The sequence below is a fragment of the Cynocephalus volans genome, chromosome 5 (genome assembly GCF_027409185.1).
Source record: "Cynocephalus volans isolate mCynVol1 chromosome 5, mCynVol1.pri, whole genome shotgun sequence".
In the NCBI taxonomy this organism is placed as follows: domain Eukaryota; kingdom Metazoa; phylum Chordata; class Mammalia; order Dermoptera; family Cynocephalidae; genus Cynocephalus; species Cynocephalus volans.
Window position 1 is genome coordinate 45,070,769 of NC_084464.1, and position 26,301 is coordinate 45,097,069.

At 49.7% G+C, this 26,301-nt stretch overlaps 3 protein-coding genes across 13 annotated transcripts; 2 read left to right on the top strand and 1 right to left on the bottom strand.

The window, feature by feature from the left end:
* The first annotated feature begins 2,971 nt into the window (after positions 1–2,971).
* Positions 2,972–16,146, top strand: KIFC1 (kinesin family member C1). The gene is made up of 11 exons (XM_063097979.1): positions 2,972–3,048; positions 8,847–8,984; positions 9,114–9,213; positions 9,762–9,815; positions 9,934–9,984; positions 10,197–10,591; positions 11,467–12,246; positions 12,875–13,165; positions 13,268–13,341; positions 13,479–13,554; positions 16,066–16,146. Exons 1-11 carry the CDS (start codon positions 3,037–3,039, stop codon positions 16,108–16,110), a joined length of 2,016 nt encoding a protein of 671 aa, XP_062954049.1. The 5' UTR covers positions 2,972–3,036; the 3' UTR covers positions 16,111–16,146.
* Positions 16,147–17,078: 932 nt separating this feature from the next.
* Positions 17,079–22,474, top strand: PHF1 (PHD finger protein 1). Of its 6 annotated transcripts, none has more exons than XM_063096787.1 (15): positions 17,079–17,211; positions 18,272–18,447; positions 18,540–18,621; positions 18,725–18,820; positions 19,241–19,341; positions 19,454–19,602; positions 19,783–19,878; positions 20,082–20,150; positions 20,294–20,417; positions 20,528–20,595; positions 20,748–20,852; positions 20,977–21,166; positions 21,256–21,350; positions 21,611–21,691; positions 21,854–22,474. In XM_063096787.1, the coding sequence occupies exons 2-15, from the start codon at positions 18,289–18,291 to the stop codon at positions 22,140–22,142; spliced, it is 1,704 nt and encodes a 567-aa protein (XP_062952857.1). In that variant the 5' UTR covers positions 17,079–17,211; positions 18,272–18,288; the 3' UTR covers positions 22,143–22,474. The 6 variants fall into 6 exon arrangements, 4 of the variants coding, with proteins under 4 accessions (XP_062952857.1, XP_062952860.1, XP_062952858.1 ...); XM_063096788.1 differs by lacking the exon at positions 17,079–17,211 and adding an exon at positions 17,234–17,531 and having other exon boundaries at positions 21,614–21,691; XM_063096786.1 differs by lacking the exon at positions 17,079–17,211 and adding an exon at positions 17,236–17,531.
* Positions 22,475–22,592: 118 nt separating this feature from the next.
* Positions 22,593–24,221, bottom strand: CUTA (cutA divalent cation tolerance homolog). Of its 6 annotated transcripts, none has more exons than XM_063097268.1 (6): positions 24,130–24,221; positions 23,520–23,728; positions 23,297–23,356; positions 23,138–23,183; positions 22,970–23,019; positions 22,593–22,819 (listed from the first exon to the last, which is right to left on the bottom strand). In XM_063097268.1, exons 2-6 carry the CDS (start codon positions 23,699–23,701, stop codon positions 22,693–22,695), a joined length of 465 nt encoding a protein of 154 aa, XP_062953338.1. In that variant the 5' UTR covers positions 23,702–23,728; positions 24,130–24,221; the 3' UTR covers positions 22,593–22,692. The 6 variants fall into 6 exon arrangements, with proteins under 6 accessions (XP_062953338.1, XP_062953337.1, XP_062953333.1 ...); XM_063097267.1 differs by having other exon boundaries at positions 23,520–23,872; positions 24,130–24,153; XM_063097263.1 differs by lacking the exon at positions 24,130–24,221 and adding an exon at positions 23,996–24,123.
* Between the last annotated feature and the right edge of the window lie 2,080 nt (positions 24,222–26,301).

Sequence of the window (26,301 nt, forward strand, 5' to 3'; positions counted from 1 at the left end):
GTAAACACAAGTACCTGAGGTAATCAAGGTAACTCCCTGGTGCACTTTGCCATCTGTGGAGAAATCTGCAAAGGGCTGGAAAGGAGAAAAGGAATCTGCTTGAGAAGCCAAGAAGACAGACAGGGGGAGGAAGGGATGCAGGGTCCAAAAAGTGGTTTCCAGTGTGAGAAATACTCACCAGCTTGCAGAAGTGATCTTTGGAGAGGGGGTAGGGACTGCTAAGGGTGGCCTCACTCAACCAGCTCCTGAGATGGGCAGACTAGAGAGACGCCAGCAGGACCAGTCATCGCAGACTCTATCACTCTCCTTAGCCCAATGCCAAGACCTTGGATAAAACTAATCTTTACAGGGCTGGCCCGTGGCTCACTTGGGAGAGTGTGGTGCTGATAACACCAAGGCCACGGGTTTGGATCCCTATATAGGGAAGGCCGGTTAGCTCACTTGGGAGAGCGTGGTGCTGACAACACCAAGTCAAGGGTTAAGATCCTCTTACTGGTCATCTTTTGAAAGAAAAAATGATATCTTTACTATATCAAGACTTTCTTTCCAAGTATATAGTATATACTTCCATTTATTAAGATTTAGGTTTTCTTTAATATCTTCCAATAAAATTTTATCATTCTCCCTGCAAAGGGGCTGCACAGCCATTGTTAAATTTATTCCTAAGTACTTTATATTTTTGTTGCTATTGCAAATGGTATATTTTGTATTAAAATTTTTATTGAGGTGTACAATAAAATACACAAATCAAATTACAGCTTGATCTTTACATGTAACCAAATGGCACCTTTTTTAAAGTTGCACTTTCTAACTGGTGTTGGTGAGGCTAGAAATGCAATTGATTTTGTATACTGAGGTTTTTTTAATACTGATTTTGTACCTAGCTGTCTTGTGGAACTCATTTATCAATTCTATCTGAATTTTCTTTTAGGGTTGCTAAACATGCAATCATTTCATCTGCAAATACTGACATTCCTGTTTCTTTCAAATCTTTATATGTTTGTTGTTGCTGTTTATTGGACTGGCTAAAACTTCCATTATTGTGTTGATGAGGATTATTGAAAGCAGGCAACTTTGCCTTGTTTCTCATCTTAACAGAAATGCTTTCAACACTTTTCACCATTGTGATTATGTGTGTTATAAGATTTTTGAAGATGTCCTTCATCTAGTTATGAGGTGGTTTTTTTTTTTTTTTTTTGGTGGCTGGCTGGTATGGGGATCTGAACCTTTAACCTTGGTCTTATAAGGCTGTGCTTTAACCAACTGAGCCAACCAGCCAGCCTGTTTCTTTCTTTTATGTCAATGAATGTTGAATATTTTGGGTGGTTTTTCTACATCATTTGAGATGAATAAAAATTTCCTCCTTTAATCGGCTAATGGGTCCATATTTCTCTAACATTCGTGTTTTAACTTTGACAAACGTGTTTTGCTATACATTTCTTCTCAGGTTTCCCTTGTCAGCTCTCCCCCTCTACCCATCCATTAAGTGTTGGTCTTTTCCAGTTTCCTCTTTCACTTCTCTTCTTACTATCTTCTCTTTAAGCTCCTGTTTTGGGGAGTTTTCCTACGATATAAAAGGTTGAAGGCTGGCAGCATTGTTTTCAGACCCTGTGTCTCTCCAGTCTGCTTCCCTCCACAAGCCGGTTTGAATCCAAGTTAAAACACCGGATTAGAAAACAGGTAGCTTGGGTTCCAGTCCTGCCAGGCTCCAACTGTGCACCAAGCCCCTGAGCAGAACCTTTATTTCCCTACCTTTCAGTCTCATAAATAAAATCCCTTCCTTGCCTACTACTCCCAGGATTGGATGGAAACTCAGATGAATAAATGTGGTAGAACCACTCTGCAAACCAGTATATTATTTACAAGGAAGGGACTGTTTTTTTACTAAGATTGTTAGAAGCAATGTGGAATAACAGAAATAGCTTGGATTTTGAAGCTAATGGAATCTAGATACACTCCCAACCAGCAGTGTGACGTTGTACCTGTTACTTAACCTTCCCAATCCTGTCTCCTTCTACCTTGCAGATAAGATACGCAAAGCTCTCGGTACATAGTAAGAGGTTATGGAATTTTTGTGATTGTTAAACGAGATAATGCACGTGCCCAGTCTGAAAAGCATAACACACGTACGCCATAAACGGAAGCAGTAAACACTCTGGGTTTACTGAGTCTCCGAAGGCCCTAAACCAGTTCCCCAGGCGCGTAGGAGATGGGATAAGAAAAGGGACTGAAGTGAAAAATCCTCCCCTGAGCCTCGAATCTCCACCGTCGGGCTTCTACGGGGCGCCCAGTTGCCCCCAAGGTCCCTAAATCTGGTGAGAAATGGCAAAATGACTGGAGAATGGGCAGATCCGGTCACCCTCACAATCCGCCTGGAGGTTCCAGCTCCCACTTCCCGGACCAGTTCAAATTCGACCAGGAGAGTCCGCGCTGGAGTTCCAATCACGTCAATCCGGTCGGGGCTGAGTGCTCTTTCTACTGCAATCGCTAGGAGGCGCTCGTCACGCTCCCCAGCCCGCACGGGTCCTCGCTTGCGCACGCGTAATTCCTTTCCTCCAGCGACCCAGCCCCGCCTCCTCCGCCCCCCACAGCAGCTACGTTCGGCCAGTTATGTTCGTGCGGCGTCTTCTGCGCAGTTTCTGACGTAGCGAGCGACGGCGGGGAGTCGAGCGGAAGTCCAGCGCGATTGCTGCTAAAGGAGGGGAGGGGTGAGGGAAAAAGTGGGGCCGGAAGTGGGGTTAATCCGCCTACCTCCCGGGAGCCGGGCGGGCGGGTGTGGCCTCGGGAGGCGGAGGGCGCTGCGATTGGCCCTCGGCTGTGGCGACGGCGACGATTGGCCCCTGCGTGCAGAGCGAGGTGAGACTGGGTGGCGGCCGTTGGAATTCAAAAGTGGCGGGTGTGGCGCGGGCTGCTAGCTGACGGAGTCGGTCGCGCGCGTGTTCTGCGTCGCGGGCGGGTGAAAGAACACGGGTGGGAGCCCCGGCACCGTGTCTTCTTCCATTGCGAGCCCCCGGCGTGTGTGGGACGGAGGTGGACATGGAGCCGCAGGTGAGTAGGGGCTGGCGCGGGTCACTCGCCCCGGGCGCGGGGACAGCGGCTGGCCGCCCTGATGCTGTCGAGCTCCCGGCTCCCGACCGGCCTTGGTCATGTCTGCCTGGAGGGTGAAGGTCCGTGCACCCCCGCAGCAGTGGAAAGGAGTAGAGGAGGGTGTGAAGATTGAGGGTAGCAGCCCCAGAAGGTCGAGAGGATGTCTATCTGCCCTCCCTCAGCTTCAAGTCTCCGGAGGCCACTCCTCACCGTCATGTCTCCAGGATTTCCCATTTCGAATTCTCAGGCTTGTCTTGACACGGTTCTGCCTCTCCATTCCTACTCAAGATTGCAGTTGTGAGATGAGCTCTACCTTTGGGGAAATGTGTCTGATGTCCCCGCTGATGAACTTTTGTGTTGTCTCCTCTCCTTATTGCTGCTGCTTCGGGAGTGTGGTAAACTGGGCTGAATGAACTCATTCTCTCTCCTTACCCAAGTTTTCCAGAAATTCCTGCCCAATGGGACTGGTTGACTCAGTTTCTTTTCTTATGAGTGCCCTGCTGCACCCCACAACCATCTGCAGCTTCCCCTCTCCAGTGGAGAGATATGTACGTGTGTGACAGCAAGAGTGTATTGACCTCTGGCGCCAGAAAAGGTGTCCTGCCTGAATCCTTTGTTTACTAGTTATTTCACATTCAGATTTACCCCAAAGTCAGGATTCAGCTTGAAGAGATATTCTTTGTATTCTGGTAACTTATTCATCAAAAAAATAAACTGAGCACCTACTATGTGCCATGCACAGTTGTAGGTACTTAGGATGCAGCAGCGAACAAGACAAATCCCTGCCATCATGGAACAGCCATTCTATGGAGAGAGAGACAGTAAACATAATAAAATAATCCTATTAGAAGGTGATGAGTGCAATGGAGAAAAGGAAAAATTCAAGCAGGTTAAGAGGAGGGAGGAGAGACCAACTGGCAGGATAGAGTATTAAATTAGGGTGGTCTCAGTAAACCCCATTGAGAAGGTGAGAGTTGAATAAAGACTTGAAGGATGTGAGGGAGATAGACAAGTGGATATTGAGGAAAGAGCATTATGAACAGTGGGAATCTACCAGAGCAAAGAGTCCCCAGAGAGCTGTCTAGCAAGGAGGCCAGTGTGGTTGGAGTTGAAGTAAGGGGAAAGTTGTGGGAAATGAAGTCAGGTAATGGGAAGTGGGGTTGCTGATCACAGTTTGCTTCTTGTAGGGGCCATTGTGAGAACTTTAACTTTTATTCTGAGTGAAATGGGAAATCAGTGGACAGTTTTCAGCAGAGAGATAAGATCTTACATTTTAAGAGGATCACTTTGCTGCATTGAGATTAGACTATAAGGGGGCAAATATAAAAACAAGGAGGACTGTTAGGAGAGCAACAGATTTCCTCAACCTTGACACTATTAACATTTTATTGTAGGGGGCTGTCCTTTTCATTGTTGGACGCTTAGCAGCATCCCATGTCTCCAACCATGCCAGCAGCAACCCCCTGCCTAGTAATGACAATCAAAAATGTCTTCAGATGTTGTCAAATGTCATCTAAGGGGCAAAATCACCCCCTAGTTGAGAACTGCTGTAGTATGATAATCTAGATAATGCTAATAGGGTTATTAGATAATGGTGACTTGGATCAGGGTGGTAGCAGTGGAAGAAATAGAAACAAGTGGTCAGATTTTGGATATATTTTGAAGGTGGAATCAGCCATGCTTTGCTGACAGATGACATGTGGTGTGTAAGATAAAGAGATGTCTCAGGATTTATTGGCTTGAGCAACTGGAAGATGGATCAACTGAGATGGAGAAAGCTGCAAAAGGAGCAAGTTCAAAAGGGGTTGGACATCAACAGGTCAGTTATTAGACTTCCAAGTGGAAATGTTGAGGAGGTAGTTCAATATAAGTTGAGGAGTGAGATCTAGGCTGGAGATAGAAATTTGGGTATTTAAAGCCATGGGAATGGATAGTGAGTACAGAGAATACAAAGATTGCTGTTAAAATTTGGAGAGATGAGGACTTACTAGTGAGATAGGAAAACAAATAAAGTGTGGTCCCCTGGAGGCTAAATGAAGAAAGTCTCTTAAGGAGGAGGGAGAGACCACCTTGTATCGAATGCTGCTTGATGGGCCAAAACACATGAAAATGAAGAATTGACTTAGCAACTTGAAGTTACTGGTGACTTTGAGGACAATGGTTTGGTAGAATGGGGGAGTGAAAGCCTGCTTGAAATGGGTTTTGGAGAGAAATTGGACACCGTGAATACTTTTGAAGAGTTTTGCTGCAAAGGGCAGCAAGGTAAAAGGGTAGTAGCTGGCAGGGAAAGCAGAGTCAAGAGACTTTTTTTAGGTTGGGATAAATAATAGCATGTGTTGTATGCTGATTGGAATAATCGAGTAGAAAGTGTAAAGTTGATGATGCAGAGGAGAGAAGGGAGAAGAGAAGGGAGAATTGCTGGAGCAATGTTCCTGAGTTGGTGTGAGGATGGGAGGGATCTGACGCACATGTGGAGGGGTTGCCTTGGGAGCAGGGAATCTGTGATCTTGTGGTGAAGTGGATGCAGGAGGGTTTGGATGAATACTATTCTTATGGAAGGTTAAGTGATTATGCTTCTCATTGTGGATAGCTGGGGTTCATTGCGTCTAGCTTTATAGATGAGAGAAAAATAAATACTGTACTATTTGGAGTTGTCCTGAATAAACAAACCTTTGAACACGTTTTCTGAACCCATGTAAATTCCAAGGAGGTAGGTCCATAGTATATCCACTATGGTAGTGTAGACCAGGAGGAAGGGCACAGGGTTATAAAAAAACAAAAGAAAACTTTAGTATTTGACCTTGCGGTACTTAAAGCATGTAGCAGACATTGTACTAGGCCCTCTGGTTATATAGTTGTGAATAGACAAGTTCTTATGGGACTGACAATCTAATGTAGAGAAAGACAATAAACAAACTAAAAATAAAAGCAAAACAGAATTTCATGTTGTTTCATAGTTTTCTCTATGATGTTCTGTGAACATTGTTGAATATGTCTTATTGTATCACAGGTAGCTCAAACTCACTTTCCCAAAACTCATCTTAGGGGCCAGCCCATGGCTCACTTGGGAAAGTGTGGTGCTGATAACACCAAGGCCAAGGGTTTGGATCCCTATATAGGGATGGCTGGTTAGCTCACTTGGGAGAGCGTGGTGCTGACCACACCAAGTCAAGGATTAAGATCCCTTTACCGATCATCTTTCTATAAAACAACAACAACAACAAAAAGGTCAGCATCTCTTAAACATAGCTCTTCAGATACTCTTGGATCTCGCTGTATTATTTCTTACAACTGCATGTGAATCTACAATGATTTTAAAATAAAAATTTTAATTAAAAAACAAAACAGGATGCTGGCCAGTTAGTTCAGTTGGTTAGAGTGTGGTGTTATAACACCAAGGCCAAAGGTTTGGATCCCCATACTGGCCAGCTGCCACAAAACAAAACAAAACAAAAGCAGCCCTTCCTCTTGTTATCTTGGTTAATGGAACTGTAACAGACACCATGGACTCAGCCTCGACTCCTCTCTCTCTCTCACTGCCTGCCTTCTTCCCTCTCCCAAGCCAGCTCCTAGTTAGATCAGTACTTGGTTTCATGTAATCCAGCCCCTCTTCTTCATCCCCACTGCCCAACTTTATTAAGGCTGACCTGGTTCTCTCAGATGGATTTCTGTCTAGCTCTCAGGCTGCTAGAATAGCCTCTCTCAACTAAGTTCCATGAGAATGAAGCCCTACTGCCTTAAGGCATTCTTTGCATCTAGAATGGTAAGAGCTGTGTACAGCCTTGGGAGAATTGAGGAAATAGATCATTTTCTATACAGCTTGTTTATTTATTTATTTTTGGCAGCTGGCTGGTACGGGGATCCAAACCCTTGACCTCATTTTCTATACAGTTCAATTCTATTATGGTACCCCAGTTTGGAAAGGCTGCCCTAGAAAGTGAGCTCTGGGAAGGCAGGGAGTTAATGTTCATTACTCTCACCCCAACACCTAGAACAGTGTCTGGCACAGAACAGGCATACCATGAGTGTACCACAGAGCAGATATCATGACATACTGCCACCGCAGTCTTTTCCTTTTTGCCTTTGTTCTCATCTCCCTGCTTTCTATGCACATCCATGTCTTCCGCTGAATAGAATGATTTGTTGTTCCTTGCATGCACCCCTGCTTGCTCTCTGCCTGGGATGCTCTACCTTGGCCCAAGCTCATCAAGCCAATTCTTTCTCATCCTAAAGACTCCACCTAAAAATAAAATACCTTATACGAGTGTTCTTTGACTCTCTCCCTATCGCATCTGGATGCTCACCTCCTCCTCTGGGCTCCTTTTATGACAGCACTCAGTAAAGTTTTAATCATCTCTTTGAATGCTTCTCATCCCCACTGTTCTTTGAGGACAAGGGACCACATATGTTACTCTAGAACCCATATCACTTCTTGGCACATCACAGACAGTAAATATTGAGTGAATGAAGTAAGCTGGGGCTGGTTGGTTAGCTCAGATGGTTAGAGCACGGTGTTATAACACAAAGGTCAAGGATTCGGATCCCCATACTGGCCAGCCACCAGAAAAAAAAAGTCAAATGTGAATGAAGTAAGTTGAAGGGCAAAGAGAAACTGGCCTTGGAATTAAAAGTTACCTGTAGTGAAAATCAGAAGTTGATCTATATAATGTACTTTCCTGATGGTAGGATAGGAATAGGGTGATCAATCATCCTAGTTTGCTTACAAATGACCTAATTTTAGCATTGAAAGTCCTGTGTCCCAAGAAACCTCTCATTCTTGGGTTAACCAGAATATTTGGTCACCCTAGATAAGAGCAACCATGGTGTGGGCATAATCTCCAGGCACTGACTTAGGCTGCTTAAAGGAGAGGATCTCTCCTTTTCCATTGCCCCCACATCATGCCTGTACTTTGGTCTCCAAACTGGTCATACTACTTCCTAGCCTTCCCCATACAAGTCAGCCTACATGCAACTCATTATTCTTTGTAATAGGTTCTTTTGTATATTTTTCACATGGCTGATCAGAAATTGTAGCTGGCTCTTCATGCTATGCAGGGATAAAACCTAAACTCCTCCTTAGCCTGGTATCAAAGCCTTATGAGGCAGTGTGGGGTTAAACATGTGATCTCTGAAACCAGACTGCCTAGATTCTAACTCTGGCTCTGCCGTTTACTAGCTGATGACCTTAGATGATCTATCTTACCTCCCAGTGCCTTCCTTCCCTCATCTGCAAAATGGAGTTAGTAATAGCAACTCCTCAGTGGGCTACTGTGAGGCTTAAGTAAGTTGATACAGATAAGACATTTAAAGCAGTGCTCAATCAATGTTACTTGCTCCTCCCAACCAGTCTTCAGCCTTATCCATCGTCCACTCTCTCCCTTATTCATGATTCTCAGCTCCAGCTAAAAGGGCCCTATTGGTTTCCCAGCCATACCATTTGCATGTCTGAGCTTTTGTCTTCTAAAAGGAATGTCCATTTCTCTACGCTTGTTTTGGTACTACTCTTAAAGTTAGCTCGAGTCCAACATCCATCCAGTTTTACCCTTAGAGATTGTGTTCCCGCTTTTACATTATGTCCTGCTTCTTTTGGTGCTGTTTGGCTGGCGCATAATCTGTGAGTCCCAGCTTTTGGCACAAGTGGTTCTTAGTTAATGCTTGGTGGTAGTAATGTTGAAAATTGAGGCTGGGAGGCCAAGAAGGGGAGTTCTTGGGACATTTTGTCACCTGCGTGTTGTCTTAAGGGTGTCTTTTCCCAACAGAGATCACCCTTATTGGAAGTGAAGGGGAACGTAGAGCTGAAGAGACCCCTGTTCAAAGCGTCTTCCCGGCTGCCTCTCCCAGGAAGCAGGCTCAAGAGGGGGCCTGACCAGATGGAGGATGCCTTGGAGCCTGAGAAGGTTAGCTGAGTGTGGAGAGCTGTGTATGTATATATGCATAAGTGTGTTTGTGTGTGTGTGTGAGAGAGAGAGAGAGAATATAAACTCATCAGGGAGGGTGACTATGGACCTGTTCTTATCTTTCCCCAGAAACGGACCCGAGGCCTGGGTGCAGCGACCAAAATTGCTACATCCCGCAACAGAGCATCAACCCTCACCACACTGCCACACACACAAGGCCCAACTGCATGTAGGCTCTAGGGGTGGACAGGGACCCAAGGACATGGAAGTCTGGTGCTCTTCAACTTACTTATTTTTCTTTACTTTTCTTTCAATTTTAGTCCATTTTGAATAGGTGATAACATTTTACTTGGTTCAAAATTCCAAAGGCACAAAGGTTGTTATACAATGAAAAGTTTCATCCTACTCCTATCCCTAGCCATTCAGTTCCCCTTCTCAGGGGCAACTGCATGTCCTTCCTGGGAAATTCTGTGGGTACTCAAGCAAACATGGACATATCCGCCCCCCACCTTTTTTGCACAAATGGTAGCATACTTTACATATTTTTCTGCCCCCCCCCCCCCCAGCTCTTTGTACTTATCTTGGTTCAACTTCCTTCTTGGCATATTGAGTAATTTCTGGTCCTAGGAGGGATATCATTAGGAGCTGGCCCAACTTAGGGGGCAAGGTTATTTCTAATCCTCAGAAAAAGCACCTCCCCTGCCCCTGGCTTAGCCAGTGTACATGCCACCCTGAGAGTGATTGTTCTACTTTTTCTTCTCTCATATCTCCGGACAGCTCAAAAAGTTCCCCGGAAGATAGGACCCCCATGTTCCACAGCTATTGCCACAGGTAGTAGCACTTAAGAGCTGGGGCTGAGATGGGATTTGGGGAATGTGTAAAAGGAGAATGATGGAGATGGAAGGACGTTGGTCCTATAATTTCTTATGTTGACTCTCCAATTTTCTAGGGGTGAAGAACCAGAAACCAGTCCCTGCTGTTCCTGCCCAGAAGTCTGGCAGTAGGTGACAAACATAACTATTGGGTGAGAGGCTGGGATAGAGAAGAGGAGGTGGTGAGTGCCCAGAAAAATCTGTCTGGCCTCTTCCATCTCTGGTGGGGAAGGAGATAGATGTAGCATCAGGTGTGAGGCCCTAAAGGCTAGAAGGGAGGAGGGGTAGAGAGCCAAGACTTCACTGACCTTTATCCTTTCTGTGCCCATCTTAGCATTAGCTGCTCCTCCCATGGTAGGAGGGAAGAAACCCAGCAAACGTCCAGCCTGGGACTTAAAGGGTCAGTTAGGTGACCTAAATGTAGAGCTGAAACGCTACCGTGAGAGGACTCAAACATTGGACCAGGAGAACCAGCAGCTGCAGGACCAGCTCAGAGAAGCCCAACAACAGGCCAAGGCCCTGGGGACAGAGTGCAGGACACTGGAAGGAGAGTTGGCCAGGGTAGGGGCCCAGGCTGAGCAAGGCCAACAGGAGCTAGAGAACCTGCGTGCTCATGTCCTGGACCTGGAAGAGCGGCTGGGCACACAGGAAAGCTTGGTGCAAGAGCTCCAGAAAGAACAGTTGGAATTGCAGGAAGAGCGGAGGGGGCTGGCCACCCAACTGGAGGAACAGGAGGTAGGGCCAGATTCTCACCAAATGCCAGTCCCCCTATCCTAGTAGAGGTCGTCCCCCACCTTCCAGGTTCCCCTTAAGTCTCTTTGGGCTCAGAATACCTGACCTCATATCTCCAGCAATATCCCTCTGTCCTCCACCTGTCTTTACCCCAGCACACTCCTGATTCTCATGCTTTCTGCCCCACTTCTCCATGTACTTAACTCTTTTTGTAGTTCTCACCTGGATCTGTGTCTTACCCTAGTCCTCCATCCCCCTCTCTTTCTTCACGTCCCACTCCTGATCACAAATCCCTGTGGTACTCCCTCGTCTCATGTCCATTTGATTCCTTTTTGGTGAGTACCAACTAGATTGAATGAATTACTTATAGTCTCAAATGACTCATCTCTCACTTCTGGACATTTTGCATATGTGCTTCCCTCTTTCTGGAATGTTCTTTCTGTACTCTATCCTTCCCTTGGTTCACTCCTATTATACTTTTGGGTGTCAGCCTTAAAGGAGCTTACTGATATCATCTTCCTTGTTCCCCTCCTGGACATCCCCATAGCACTCCCTATCCTAGTACCATATTTGCCTATTTTCTCATCTCTATTTACCAGACAATGAAGTCTTTTTTTTTTTTTTTGTCATTTTTGTGACCGGCCGCACCGCGCTCCGCCAGTGAGCACACCGGCCATCCTTATATAGGATCCGAACCCACGGCGGGAGCACTGCTGTGCTCCCAGCGCCGCACTCTCCCGAGTGTGCCACGGGGTCGGCCCGACAATGAAGTCTTTGAAAGCAGGGACCCCACCTCCGCTCCCCACCCATCTTGGCCACATGACTTGTTCTTATTCTTAGTTGCATCTCATTCTCTGTGTCTGTTCTGTTCTGGGCAGAAGAGGCTGCAGGTATCAGAAGCAGCTCTGTCGAGCAGCCAAGCAGAGGCGGCATCTCTGCAACAGGAGGTTGAAGCCCAGGCGGCTTTACTCTCTGAGCGGGGAGAACGTCTTCATGGGCTAGAGATGGAGCGTCGGCGTCTGCACAACCAGCTGCAGGAACTCAAGGGCAATATCCGCGTATTCTGCCGGGTCCGCCCTGTCCTTCCTGGGGAGTCCACCCCACCCCCTGGCTTCCTCTTGTTTCCCCCTGGTCCTGGCGGGCCCTCTGATCCTCCCACCCACCTTAGTCTATCTCGGTCTGATGAGCGGCGTGGGACCCTGAGTGGGGCACCAGCCCCCACCACCCGCCATGACTTTTCTTTTGACCGGGTATTTCCACCAGGAAGTGGACAGGACGAGGTGTTTGAGGAGATCGCCATGCTTGTCCAGTCAGCTCTGGATGGCTACCCAGTATGCATCTTTGCCTATGGCCAGACAGGCAGTGGCAAGACCTTCACAATGGAAGGTGGTCCTGGGGGAGACCCCCAGTTGGAGGGGCTGATCCCTCGGGCCCTGCGGCACCTCTTCTCCATAGCCCAGGAAATGGGTGGCCAGGGCTGGACCTACAGCTTTGTGGCAAGTTACGTAGAGATCTATAATGAGACTGTTCGAGACCTGCTAGCCACTGGGACTCGGAAGGGTCAAGGGGGTGAGTGCGAGATTCGCCGAGCAGGGCCAGGGAGTGAAGAGCTTACTGTCACCAATGCCCGATATGTCCCTGTCTCCTGTGAGAAAGAGGTGAGGACCCATGGGCACTGGAACTGGGGAGTGGGGAGCAGTGGGCAGGGTGTCACAAGATGGAGGTGGATGGAGAAAAGAGCAGGAGAAAATTGGAGGATGAAGGGCAAGTTGTGAGGATAGGTTACCACATTTAGTTTTGACTGTAAGGTAGATGTGCCTTAACATAACCAGGCAATATAGAGTAGTGATGCATCTGCTGAAGTGGAGAGGGACACTTGTCCCCTGCCAGTTGCATCTCGTGTCATTTCCTTTTATGTGCCTTGCTCAGTTCACCCTAGCCATGCTGGCCTCCTGGCTGTTCCTTAACCAGCTAGTCACACTCCCATCTCAGGTCTTTTGCCTGAATGCTCCACCCCTGGAGATCTTAAGGCAGTGAGTCTTAACATCCCTGACTGTTCTGTCTAAACTTGCACCCTCTTCCCTACCTTCACACATTCCCTATTCTGTGATTTTACCCTTTAGTATTCACAGACATACTGTGCATTTTACTTATTTGTTTTGTCTCTTTGCTGGCTAGAACGGAAGCTAAAGGAGGGCAGGGGCTGACTCTCACTAATTGCCATACTGACATCACTGTGTATTAACTTACTGCCTACCTTCACACCTTGCTCCCCTCCACTCCCAGGTGGAGGCTCTGCTCCATCTAGCCCGCCAGAATCGGGCTGTGGCCCGAACAGCCCAGAACGAGCGGTCATCACGCAGCCACAGTGTGTTCCAGCTGCAGATCTCTGGGGAGCATGCTGCCCGAGGCCTACAGTGCGGGGCCCCCCTCAGCCTTGTGGACCTGGCCGGGAGTGAGCGGCTAGACCCTGGCTTAGCCCTTGGCCCAGGAGAGCGGGAACGCCTTCGGGAAACACAGGCCATTAACAGCAGCCTTTCCACGCTGGGGCTGGTCATCATGGCCCTGAGCAACAAGGTGGGAATGGGGGCAGGGGCAGGTGGGACCTGGGGTCCAGTTGGGGTTAGCTGTACAGAACTCTGCCCTGTCCTAAGCACTGGTTCCCTCTCAACTCTCTAGGAGTCCCATGTGCCTTACCGGAACAGCAAGCTCACCTACTTGCTGCAGAACTCTCTGGGTGGCAGTGCTAAGATGTGAGTGAAAGGGACAGATAGAAGGAATCGGGTAGGAACTATGATGTTGGTTGGGGTAAGGAAAAGGGGAACAGTAGAGACCTGTCCAGGCTCTGCAGACCACTAATGCTGAGACTGGGCCTCTTTTCTTTCCATAGGCTGATGTTTGTGAACATTTCCCCCCTAGAAGAGAACATCTCCGAGTCCCTCAACTCTCTACGCTTTGCCTCCAAGGTACGATTACCTTCAAGCCCAGGTCCTGTTGGGACCCCTGGATGCTTGTAGACTTGTCCATTTCAACCGCTTCTGTCCTCTAGGTTGGGGGGCACATTTACCCAGAAAGGATTTACATTTGCCAGGCATTTTGGGCCCTTCCCACTGGGTTCCATTGTGTTTCTTTTTTCTTTATTTATTTTTGTTTGTTTTAAAAAAATTTTTCTGGTTCCATTTTTAACTATTTGCTTTTGAATTAAGTTTTTGAAAATAAGTGACTAAAAGCTTAAAACTATCTAGAGGGCTATACAGAACACAATGAAGTTTTACTGCCACTTCTCTCCACCCCATCCTCCACTCCATATAGTCATTTTTGTCATTTATTATTTTATTTATCCTTCCATTGTTTCTTTTTGCAAATACAGGCTATTTGTATTCTTCTTCTTATATGAAAGGCATCTCCCTCCCTCTCTTTCACATATATGTAGTTCTGTACCTTGTTTGTTTTGCTTCCGGAATAGCTCCAAGAGTAATCCCTATCAATGCACAGAGATCATCCCATTATTTTTAGGTCTGCCTAAGACTCCACTGTGTGGATGCACCAAAATTTATCCACCAGTTCCCTCTACTGGACACTTGGATTGCTTCCCGCTTTTTCTATTACAAACAAGGCCAAGCTGACTAACCTTATACATATGTCATTTTGTGGTTTTTTAGTTACATCTATCTAGGGAAATATTCCTTGAAATGGGATTGCTGGATCCAAGGAGACATAGGTTTTTCAGACCATTCCACAGAGTGTGATTGCAGGCTCCAAACCCCACAAGGGTCAGCTGGTGGCCATGAATTCTCAGAGAGACACGCTTCCTCCACTGGAGTTAAACAAGTCAGAAAATTTCCTTAATGTCTGCCTCTGGGGTAAATGTTTTTTCCCTCTGGTTCACCCTTCCCCTGAGGGTATAGCCCTTCAGTGGGGTCTGTCTTTATTTGGGATCTGATCAGATCTGCCCCTCTGCCATGCTCAGGCTTCGCCCCAGTCAGCACTGGTTGCTGCCATCAGCTACCTCAGCACCTACACCCTGCTCTGCACTCTGCTCTGGTCTTCTGTTTTAATCAGGATTTCCTTCACTATCCTGCAAGTTCAATTAAAAAGGTGATGGTGTTTTTTCTGACTTTAAGAAATTTTTTTGCTTTTCTTTTTTTTTTGTTATGCTTTTTATATTAATATTTTAATGACATCAACACTCAACATGAACTTCTCTAATGCCCAGTTTATATTAAATGTCATCCAATTGTTTCATAAATGTCTCTTATACATTAGGTTTGTTCAAATCAAGATCAAAGCAAGGTCCACCCATTTCATTTGGTTGAAATATCTCTTAAATTTCTTTTAATCTGTAATAGTCCCCCACCGCCCACTATCATGCCATTTATTTGTTAAAGAAGTAGGGTCATATACCATGTTCTGGATTTTGGCTGGTTGTTTCCTCTTCCCCCCATACTTTTTGTTATCTGGTAGTTAGATTTAGAGGTTTGATTACATTTGAATAAAGTTCAAATTACCTGGTAAGAAAACTTAATAGATGGTTCAGTACACTTCCTATTATGTCATATTAGGAGGCACCTAATATTTAGTTCTACTTTTAATGATATCAATATTGATCATTAGATTTGGGTATTGTCAGCCTGATCCATTCATTGACTTTTTTTACTTAGTGATTTTATCAAACAATGATCATACCCAGGTTCATTAGGTTTTTCTTGTTTGTTTTTTATTTGTTTAGCTTTTTTTTCTTTTTTTGTGGCTGTCTGGTATGTCATTAGAATTTTTTTAAATGGTGATTTTCTAATCTCAGTTCTGCATTCATTAGCCATGATTCTTCTATGGAGAACTTTCCCTTACCATCTTTGGTTACTCTGAAATTCAGTCCATATAGGAAAAGCAAGATAAATGCTGGATTCTTTATTTTCATTGTTATAAGTTGATATCCTAGCAACTTCGAAAGGTGATCAGTGAGATTTTACCTGGGGTGTATCATTTTACAGATGCTTATCTATTTGATGTCTGTGAATCCTTTTCAGTCATTCTTTCTGATGCTCAAATTGCCCTATCTTTAGCCAATAGGAGCCCCTTCAAGTTAGCCCCTGGGTCCTTTAGACAGCATCTCAGTAATCTTTGAATCAGATTCATCTTGTACATTTCCTCCCCCAGACTTGGAATGATCCATTTTCAAAGGCTCAGAACCTAAATGGGTGTTGTTAATATTTTGTCTAGGTTATAGTTGGGGGGTTTTGGGGTCTCTAGTCCAGGGTATAGCTGGAAATGGAAGCCCTTTCTCTCAGCTTCCATCTCTTCTCAGGCCTTTTCACCTCCTCGGTAACTGGGACCAGCCTGAACCTACCTTCAGAGCCCTTATTTCAATATTCCCTGAGGGCAGCCCTCACACTGGGGGGGTGGGAGGAGCTCTTGGGAAAGCTGTCCTTTTGGTTTTTCTGCAAACTTTTTTATCCTGTCTAACCCCTTGCCCCCAGGTAAACCAGTGTATTATTGGTACTGCCCAGGCCAACAGGAAGTGAAGATGGATCCAGATCCTGTGTGTGTGTGTGTCTGGGGGGAGGGGGATTGCTGAGGGATGCTTTATTGGGTGGAGGGCGTATCAAATAAAGAACAGTTTTTAAAAAAATAAAATAAAGGTTTTAGTAGCTGTTGCCCAAGGAGGAAGATATTTTGCCTATCTGTTAATATGGGAGCTGTGGATTTGTCCCATTGCCATACGTTTTTGTGTTTTGCTGGGCAAGGGCTTGGGCTTTACTCCCTTCAGCTATCACCTGTTCTGGGCCCTGGTCTGGATCATCTTTCCCTCCTAATGCCTGTCCACCATCGTCACGTCAAGGAGGTGTGCAACTAGTGATCCACACCCTTCCACGGTCACTAGTTAAGTTTCACCTTTACCACTGGCCACCCTAACCCCTGGCAAGAACGCTCCCTTGGTGAGGCTGGGAAGCAGAGTCCAGGGGCGGCGCCAGCGCGCACTCCCACAAACTGCTAGCTCTTTCCTCCCGCCCTTTCCCTGCCTTCGGGTTCGAACCGCCCGGGCTCTGCCCGCCCGCTGCCCATTGGCTGGCTCTCGGTGACGTTACCGCCCCGAGTACTAGCTTTCTTCGTCCTTGCACCCGCCTGGAAGCGCGAGAAGGGACGTGCATGGGGAGCGGGCGCGCACGCCTGCCGACTCCCTCTCACCAACCGCCAACGGCCGCCGCCCCGTAAAGGAGGGGCTCGGTCCTCCCAGGTGCCGCGCGCGGAAGGTGCCACGCGTGCGCAGAAGCGCGACGGGGGGGACAACCTGCCCTGGAGAGGGCGGGGCCAAGGGGCAAGGGCGGGAGAAGGGTGGGGCGGGGGCAACGGGAAGGGTGAATGGAGGGAGGGGCCGTGAACTGGGGCTGGGGGGCGGGACTTAGAGTGACCATGGGGGGTGGGGCAGTTAACGGATGTGGCATGGGGCGGGGGGCAGGTCCAGAGGCGGGCTGCCGGGAGGGGGAATTCCCTCTTGCCCCATGGGCGAGACTTCAGTCGGACGAAGGGGCTGCGGGGATTCCCTCTCCCTCCGGGTCCGACTGTTCGCGCCCCCAGCCGCGGAGGAACTGCCGCTTGTTCGGCGCCCTCCAGGCCTGTTGGAGGTGAGGGAGGTGGAGTGAGGTGGTGCCCGCCCCCCCTCCGGCTCCTCCTTCCCCCCAGCCCTCCCCTCCCACCTCCCTCCCCCCCAGCCGGTCCGTCCCTCCCCTCCCTCCCCCCCGCCGCCTCCTCCTGCCGCTGCCGCTGCTTTGGCTGCTGCGTCATACGCCCCAGAGCCGCCGGGACGGAGGGGCTGGGCCTGGGGACCCCCCGGCCTCCGCCTGCACGCCCCCCGACGCCCGGACGTGCTTTCCCCGCGCGGGGGGCTCGCTTAGGTCTCTTACGTCTGCCCCTGCCCGGCTCCCGGCGGCCCCAGCTGTCACCGGTAAGGAGGCGGCGGGAGGCGCTGGTGGGGGAGCAGGGAGCCGGGGGTCGGCGCGCAGGGCGCGGGCGGGAGAGCCTTGTCGCCCTGGCCTCGGGTTGAACTGGGCCAACCAAAGTCCCTTCTCGGACTTGCTGTCGTGGGGCGTAGAGACCCGGACAGGGACACGCCCCCCTCCCGGGGCACTCGAGGAAGTTATCTAACCCGGGGGCAGGGAGCCCCGAATTTGAGAGTGACCTGACATAACCTGGCACCAGCATGATTGTTCTGAATGAGACACGCAGGCCCGGGAACACAGCCGTTTCTACTCTGGAAAACATCTTCAGAAAAGCTCCCAAAACATCTCTGGGCAACAGAGCACCCCAATTATCATACCTCTAAACAGGAGGGGAAGGTGAAACTGATTGGTAACCTTCCCTTCTGCAACCATCATTTCTCCTAAAATCTCAAGGCCAGGATAAAATATCCCAGGAGAGCTCTGGAAGCTGGGAAACTAGGGAACTAGGTTGGCTGGGTGGTGGGGGGAGACGAGTAGATGTTAGGGAGAGGAGAGCCAGTCACCAGAGTTGGAAGAGCTGGAGTCAAGAAGCTGGTGAGCGGTGCCCAGTGGTTTCCTATACAGGTGTCTCAGGGATTTGGATAGTGGGGGTGCAGGTGCTTGATCCTTGACAGAAAAATAGGCAAAGAAAATGAGGAATCTTTCTCAGCATTCACAACCTTCTCCCTATCTCATTTCTGGGTAGGCCCCCCCCAGGATGCAATGGCGCAGCCCCCCCGGCTGAGCCGCTCTGGTGCCCCCTCACTTTGGGACCCGGCTTCCCCTGCTCCCACCTCAGGCCCCAGGCCTCGACTTTGGGAGGGTCAAGATGTGCTGGCCAGATGGACTGATGGGCTGCTATACTTGGGCACCATTAAGAAGGTAAGACCTTCTACACCTGATCTCTCACTTCCTGCTCATTCTCCTTGTCTAATTCTGGTTCCCATTTCATACTCTGTGCTCACCCATTCCAGGTGGACAGTGCTCGGGAGGTGTGTCTGGTTCAATTTGAGGATGATTCCCAGTTTCTGGTTCTATGGAAAGACATTAGCCCTGGTGAGACCCTAAAGTTCCGAAATCGTGCTTCCCAACAGAAATTTGGCTTGCAGGACAGAAAGGAGATTAAGGGCAGGCCTCCTGACACCGTGTTCCCTCACAGCTGCTCTTCCTGGTGAAGAACTCCTCTGTTGTGTCTGTCGCTCTGAGACTGTGGTCCCTGGGAACCGACTGGTCAGCTGTGAGAAGTGTCGCCACGGTGAGAGGACAAGACACCCTGGACCTTCCAGGCTGCCTCTGGCCCTTCCCTCAAGCACTGGTCCTTATGTCACTTGTCATGGCCTAAGTATGCAGGCCACTGCTCTGGCTAGTCTCTACTCCATAGTAACCTCTCCCCCTTCCTGCACAGGGAGAGACAACCATGGAATGGGGCTAGTGTAAGCTTTACAGGCAAAGGGTGGTTAAAATACACCCTTTTCAAACCATATGACCCTTGGCAAGTCCCTAAACCCCTAGGAGCCTCACCTCCCTCATTGTAAAATGAGGATAATGCACCTGCCCCATCAGGACCATGGTTAAGGATTAAATAAGATAAGTAAGACTATTCCTATACCAATACCAAGCACATACAGGTATGCAATACGATAAGTGGCCTACTATTAACCTTATCATTATTCAGCTTATCACCAGGACTGCCACGTTCCCAGGGCTCCAACCCCTGGAGAAGGAGAGGGCACATCCTGGGTCTGCCGCCAGTGTGTCTTTGCGATCGCCACCAAGGTAAAGTCACCTCTCTGTTACCCCTTCCTTTGGGAGCCTCCCACCCACAGCTTCTCCTAAGCCTCTCCTCTCTCCACCCCTCTGAAGCCTCCCACCTGTTCTATCTCTGCAGAGGGGTGGTGCGCTGAAGAAGGGCCCTTATGCTCGGGCTATGCTGGGTATGAAGCTCTCTCTGCCATATGGACTAAAGGGGCTGGATTGGGATGCTGGACATCTGAGCAACCGACAGCAGAGCTACTGTTACTGTGGTGGCCCTGGGGAGTAAGTAATGAGGGGTGGCAGGTTATGAATGAGAGATGTGGTGATAGATCCCAGGGAATAAAAGAGAAATAACAGGGTGAGAGGAACACTGAGGGGGGTGGGAGGTAGGTGACAAGCAGGGGTTGGGGCAGTTATGGGAAGAGAGTGGCTGGAGGCCACTAATCCTATGTTCCCCCTCAGATGGAACCTGAAAATGCTGCAGTGCCGGAGCTGCCTGCAGTGGTTCCATGAGGCCTGCACCCAGTGTCTGAGCAAGCCTCTCCTCTACGGGGACAGGTGAGACCAGGGCCAACTCTAGGAGCCGAGGACGTCCTCTTGCTCTGTGCTGCACCCTCTCAGTTCCCCCACGCACTTCTCCACTTTAGTCCCTTCCCAATCTCTGCAGCATTTTCTCACCTGTTTGCACCATCCCTGCTTGTGAGTCCTCCGCATGGTATAGTTTTCTCATATAAGGTTCTTTCTCTCTTGCCCATGTCCAGGTTCTATGAGTTTGAATGCTGTGTATGTCGGGGGGGCCCTGAGAAGGTCCGGAGGCTACAGCTTCGCTGGTGAGCTGGATTGGGTACCACTTCAGCATAACTCCTCTCTCAGTACCCCCAGTATTTCAGCCTATATGCCCCAACCTCACACCTCAGGACTCCTCTGGCTTTTGTAATGTTTCTGTAGCCTTGACAACTCGATGTTTCTCTAGGGTGGATGTGGCCCATCTTGTCCTCTATCACCTCAGCGTTTGCTGTAAGAAGAAGTACTTTGATTTTGACCGCGAGATCCTCCCGTTCACCTCCGAGAATTGGGATAGTTTGCTCCTGGGGGAGGTAAGGGGTAGTGGAGTTTTGGGGGTTGGGGTGGGACAGGGAGACATAGAGGAAAGGGGAAGTGAAGGAATCACTGCTCCCCTGACCACATTTTCCTTACCCTCCCCCAGCTTTCAGACACCCCCAAGGGAGAACGTTCTTCCAAGCTCCTCTCTGCTCTCAACAGCCACAAGGACCGGTGAATTGGAGGGAGGGATAGGAGAGGGGGAGGCTCAGAAAGAGATGGGCTGCAACCTCTTGGAAGACGATATCTGAAAACGATCAAGTAATGGCATAAGGGTGGCCCATTTCTACAGCACTGACCCTACATCATTTTTCTCCTCCCCCCAGTTTTATTTCAGGGAGGGAGATTAAGAAGAGGAAATGTTTGTTTGGTCTCCATGCTCGGACCCCTCCCCCTGTGGAGCCCCCTACTGGAGATGGAGCCCCGACCAGGTCACTGGTCCAGGGGGGATGGGGGAAATTCTCAGAACATTAGTCTGGCGGGTATATGTATAGAGATGGGGAGGTCTTTGGGGTGTCCGGGAGGGGGCTGGGGGGATAAGGAGGCCTCTTACAGCTTCCCTTCAGGGCAGGGCCCTGGGGGAGGGGTCTCACGTCCCCTGGGGAAGCGCCGGAGGCCGGAGCCAGAGCCCCTGAGGAGGAGGCAGAAGGGGAAGGTGGAAGAGCTGGGGCCATCCTCAGCAGTGCGCAATCAGCCCGAGCCCCGGGACCAGAGGGAGCGGGCTCGTCTGCAGAGGGCACTGCAGGTACCAGGGCAGGAGAACCCCATGGGGCGAATGGTGGGGTATGGGAAGGAAGCAAGGATTACCTGTCAGTCCTTTGCCCCTTCTTCTAGGCCTCAGTGTCTCCACCGCCCCCCAGTCCTAACCAGAGTTATCAGGGCAGCAGCGGTTACAACTTCCGGCCCACAGATGCCCGCTGCCTGCCCAGGTCAGTGCTGCTCTGCCCCACAACCAGATAACATTCCCAATTATTTACATCCTCTGGACTTTCTCACCCAGAATTCTTTTCCCTTTCTCCCTTGGCTACCCACTTCCTGTCCTAGGGATACTTGTAGAACCAATGTCTGGTACCTGGTATTCTGGGGCTGGGGTTCCCTTGGGTGGTAGTGTTTGAGCTCTGTCCTTTCCAGGGGGAGAGGGCCCTGTTTCCCTACTTCAGATTCTGACTTTCCCACTCTCCAACTCCAGCAGCCCCATCCGGATGTTTGCTTCCTTCCACCCTTCTGCCAGCACTGCAGGGACCTCTGGGGATGGTGAACCCCCAGACAGGTGAGATTCTATTCCGTTACCAATGATGCCCCTCTTCCCCTCTGTTTTCTAGTTCCTTAGTCTCTAACCATTTCTTCATTCCTCTGATCCACATGTGGCTTCCATTTCTGGTCAGTTCTTGTTTGCATCTATCTGGACTCACAATTGCCTTCTTTTCCCTAGGTCACCCCTGGAACTTCACATTGGTTTCCCTACAGACATCCCTAAAAGTCTCCCCCACTCAATGACTGCCTCATCTTCCTCAGTCCCAGCCCCCTCCCCAGGTCTTCCTCAACGCTCAGCACCCCCTTCCCCTCTGTGCCGTAGTTTGTCTTCTGGGACTGGGGGAGGAGTGCGAGGTGGGGTTGGCTACTTGTCCCGAGGGGACCCCGTCCGGGTCCTTGCTCGGAGAGTACGGCCTGATGGCTCTGTGCAGTACCTGGTTGAGTGGGGAGGAGGGGGCATCTTCTGAACAACCTGCTTCTGCCCACCTCCCCATTCACACACATCGGCACTTTTATACCCTGACCTCTAACCTCACCTACAGCTGGGATGTACCTGGAGAAACAGGGGGTAGTTATCCCTACTGCCCAGGCTGGAATCCAGGTGGGAGGTGGGGAAGAGGCTCTCTCTTCTCTACCCCCTTTATGATTCCTGACCACCCCTCCATCCTTCCCATTTCCTTTGATGTATTTTGTTACAGCTTTTAAAATATTTTTTAAAATTATTTAATCCCTGGGGGCAGAGACTGAGGAGGGGGGATGATAAGGGATCCCGTACTCTGTATGATTGAAATAAAGAGAAATAAACAAATCTAGCAGCCCCAAGTCATTCTGAAAGATGGAGAGAATACAAGAACTATAAGTACTTCTCATCTTCCCCAACCAAATTCACATACACGACAAGAAAAAAAGGCAAAAGGCAGAGAGAACCAAATATAGGATTTATTGGAGACCTGGTCATCATCTGGAAGTCAGAGGGCATTGAAGTAGGTGAGGGGATCCTGGCAGGAACACAGCCCATCATGGTAGGACTGTGCTGGAGTCAGAAACTGACTCTGTGACCTGGCGTACCCAATGCAGGTATGGGGAGTTCCCCTGCTCCACAGGCAATGCAATCACCTCAGCCACTTCATAAGGATGCACAGAACTGCAAAAAAGACGGGTGTGGATGTGTGTGGGGGGGTTACTCAACGATTTACCCTAAGGAGCCCATTCCCTCAGACACGAGCTCTGTAGTATCCAGCAAGTCCAACCCCACAGTACACACCCTCACCCCTATCCATCTCAAAGTTCTCACCGAACAAAATCTGTCAAAGCTGGGACCAAGGAACTTTGGGTTTTAATCATCTAAAGGGCAAAGATAAACATGGTTTAGTCAAGGGGTGGGATGGATTTCAGATGAGGGATGGGATCAAAGGGATCAGGGAATTGGGGAAATTTTGTTAGGTGGGGGAGTGTTTCTCACCATCAGCACCTCACTGTCTTCCTCAATCTTTCCTTTCCACTCATAGCTGAAAAGGTGAGAGGGGGAAGACAGTGGTGGAGAGCAAAGATTTCCCCCCAGGAAAAAGGCTCCCAGTCAGCCCCTAGATTTAGGTTAGCCGCCCCAACTCCTATGACTCACATGGATGTAATTTGAGGGATGAGGTTGACGCAGGCTGCTAGGCGCTTCTCCACCACAGCCCTGAAGGTGAAGAGACAGCCACATTCTGAGCACCCCGTGACCCGGAGTTTTGCACTGGCAGCCAGAGACAGGCTTCCAAAACTGGAGAGAGGAGGAAGCAATCTCCCCTACCCCCAACTCTCCCTTCTTGATCATCCTTCCTCGCTCTACCCGAGGTCCCCACCTGGCGATCTCCTTGGCGACCTTCTCGTTGGGGCAAGTGACAAAGGCTGCAGACACCGAGCCCGGAACGTAGCCGGAGCCCGAGGCCGGCGAGGGCTGGGACGGGGTACTTCCAGAGGCCATGATCATCAGGGATCGGGGTAGCAACAGAAGGCGGGAAGCCACGGGCAACAGCGCCGGCATCCAAAGAAACGACAGGAGCAGAGCGGCCTGAGAGCAGGGGGCGAATTCGTTCTCTCCCCACAAATACCCCGGGAAATTGCACCTCGAGAAACCTCCGCTTGGATAGACACTCAGGCTCTTCCCTCTCTCTTCCGCACCCGAAGGAAAATGTCCCCGAAGATGGGAGAGAAACTTGGAAAATTAAGGCAAAGACTCGGTTTTCACCCACACCTCAGGGGGCCAAACCTCTGGGATTTGGGGTATAGGTAGTGGTCCAGCCTCCGAGGACCGGAAGGGGCGGGGTCGGTAACTCACCCCTCCGCCGAGCAGGATAGCGGGAGCCCGCCCCCTCCCCATGCAGCCTAAGCTGGTAGAGGAGGGTTGATACCAAAGGCCGCACGTTACACGGAGAAGGGAACCCAAACCTAGGAAGAGCGGCCTCTTCTTACCTGGGTGGCAGCCACGTGATAAGAAAACAGCGCACACCACGTGACAGCAGAAGCCAGACCATCCGAGCCTCCAGAGCCGGCCAATCCTGGCCCTCACGTGGGCCTGTTTGCCCCGCCTATTGGCGAGGGAGGAGCGAAGGGAGTTTGACCAATCGACAGCCGGATCTGCAGACGTGCGCGGAAGTGGCACGCCTGTTTCCGTGTAAACCGGAACAGCCAGTTGCTGGCTGAGGAGAGTCTCTGCGGCGTTCCACTGTCACGTGAGGGTGTCGGCCCTCTGGGCGGCAAAACCTCAGTGAGTGACGCGAAGGGGCCAATCGCTGGCCAGCCCCGCAGGCCACGTGAGGAGAGAGCTGGCGCTATGGGAGGGGGTCGGAGACCCCGCAGTCTTGATGCGTCAGGTTGTGGAGTGGAGAGTAATCCTCAAAATGCAGAATGTACCTAGTAACTGCCCCTACACTGTTTCAGAGACCTTAAAGAGTGTGAGGGTCTGAGAAGAATGAACCTCAGGGGGTGAAGAGAGACCCCCTGCCCTTTTGGTTAGGGCTGCGATATGTGTGGGTTGGGGAACGAACAACGATGGTCTGAGAAGCCAGCTGTCCCTGGTAGGGGGGAGTAATTAGGCAGGCACGGGCATGGCAAGACAATGGCTAGATGAGGAAAGATGCATTTTAGAAGAACAGAGCTAGACCCTGTAAATGGGATAGAGGATGATGAAAATGGGGCTGAGGCGCCCTAACTCAAACTAACTGAAAACCCAAAGCTTGAGACAGACTGGTAACTCAAAGGAAAAGAGAGACAAGGGCTGCAGATTGGGGAAGTAGTGATGGTCCTTTTGTCCCCTCTCCCCTGTCTATTCCACTCTCCTAGATTGGTCCACCTCTCAGCCTTGGATCTCCTTTCTTTAACCCATCCCCCAAGGAGCCAGGACCTGCCCTACATAACCTCCCTGGAGCCCAATCACATCCAGTGACCCAAAAAATGGAGAGAGGGGCCAATGAGAGGCGAGAGAGGTGGGAGGAGGCATCAGAGAAAAAGGTTCTTGCCACTCCCCCTACCCAACATTCCTCCTCCCTCCAAGGCCTGGGGTCACTGGTCTGGTGGTGGGTGTGCCTACGAGTTTCTCAGGCTGATGTCATGGTCTTACTTTTCTGGAGTTGGGGGTTCTCCCTGAGATCTCTGTCTTTGGGTTTGGAGTTTGTCTCTAAGAGGGATCTCTGTGGGGTCTTTCAGTATTTGTATTGGGATCTTTCTCAGGACTGAGTTTCCTTTTATGTTTGCTGCTTTGGGGGGTTCTGTGTTTTAGGATCCGTGGTCGCTCTCTCTGAGGTCTTTCAGTCTCTTCTTTATGAGTTTTGGGTCTCTGTGTTCTCCATCTCTGGGGTAGCTAAGCCTCTTTCTTCTCTCATCTCACTCTAAGTCTGCTTTTCTCTGTCTCTCAGTCTCTGAGTTATCCATCTCTGAGTCTGCAAATTCTTTTCTCTGAGATCTGAGTCTGGGGTCTCTCTAATCTCTCTAGGGGTCTCAGATCTCTAAGATCTAATTCTAGGTCTGGGTCTTCCTGAACTTGGGTCTCATTTTATTAAGTCTGGGTCTCAGATCTTGGTTCCTGAAATCACCATCTCAGGGTATGGAGTATAAGATTTTTGTGGCTATGGAGAACCTTTTTGAGACTAGATTCTCAGATTTTGCTCTTTGGCTCCTCCCTCAGGGGGGCCTGGGGTCTTTTTTTCTGAAATCAAATCAGGGGTTTCTTTTCCTCTAGATTTTGGGTCTGTGTCTCAAATTAATCCACGGGGTGGGGGGTGAGAGGGGACCAAGTTGTCTTTTCTCTTTGGGTCTGGGGTCTCAGTCTTAGAGTCTGGGGTCTGCATCTTTAGGACCGCCTGCTCTCTGATGTGTTTTTGAGTCAGGGGTCTCTCTCTCTCTCTCTCTCTCTGTTTCTCTGGGTCTCCCTGAGTAGGGGTGGGGGCTGCAGAGTCTCTCCCTCCTCCTCCTCCTGCTCTCTCCTCTCTCGCTCGCTCCCCCGCCCCCCTCTCTCTGGGCTGCCGCTGCTGCCGTTGGCTCTTATTCTCCTCCTCCTCCTCCTCTCTCCTCCTCTCTGCTCCTCTCTGCTTCTCTCTCCTCCTCTCTCCTCCTCCTCCTCCTCCACCTCCTCCTCCTTCTCCCCCT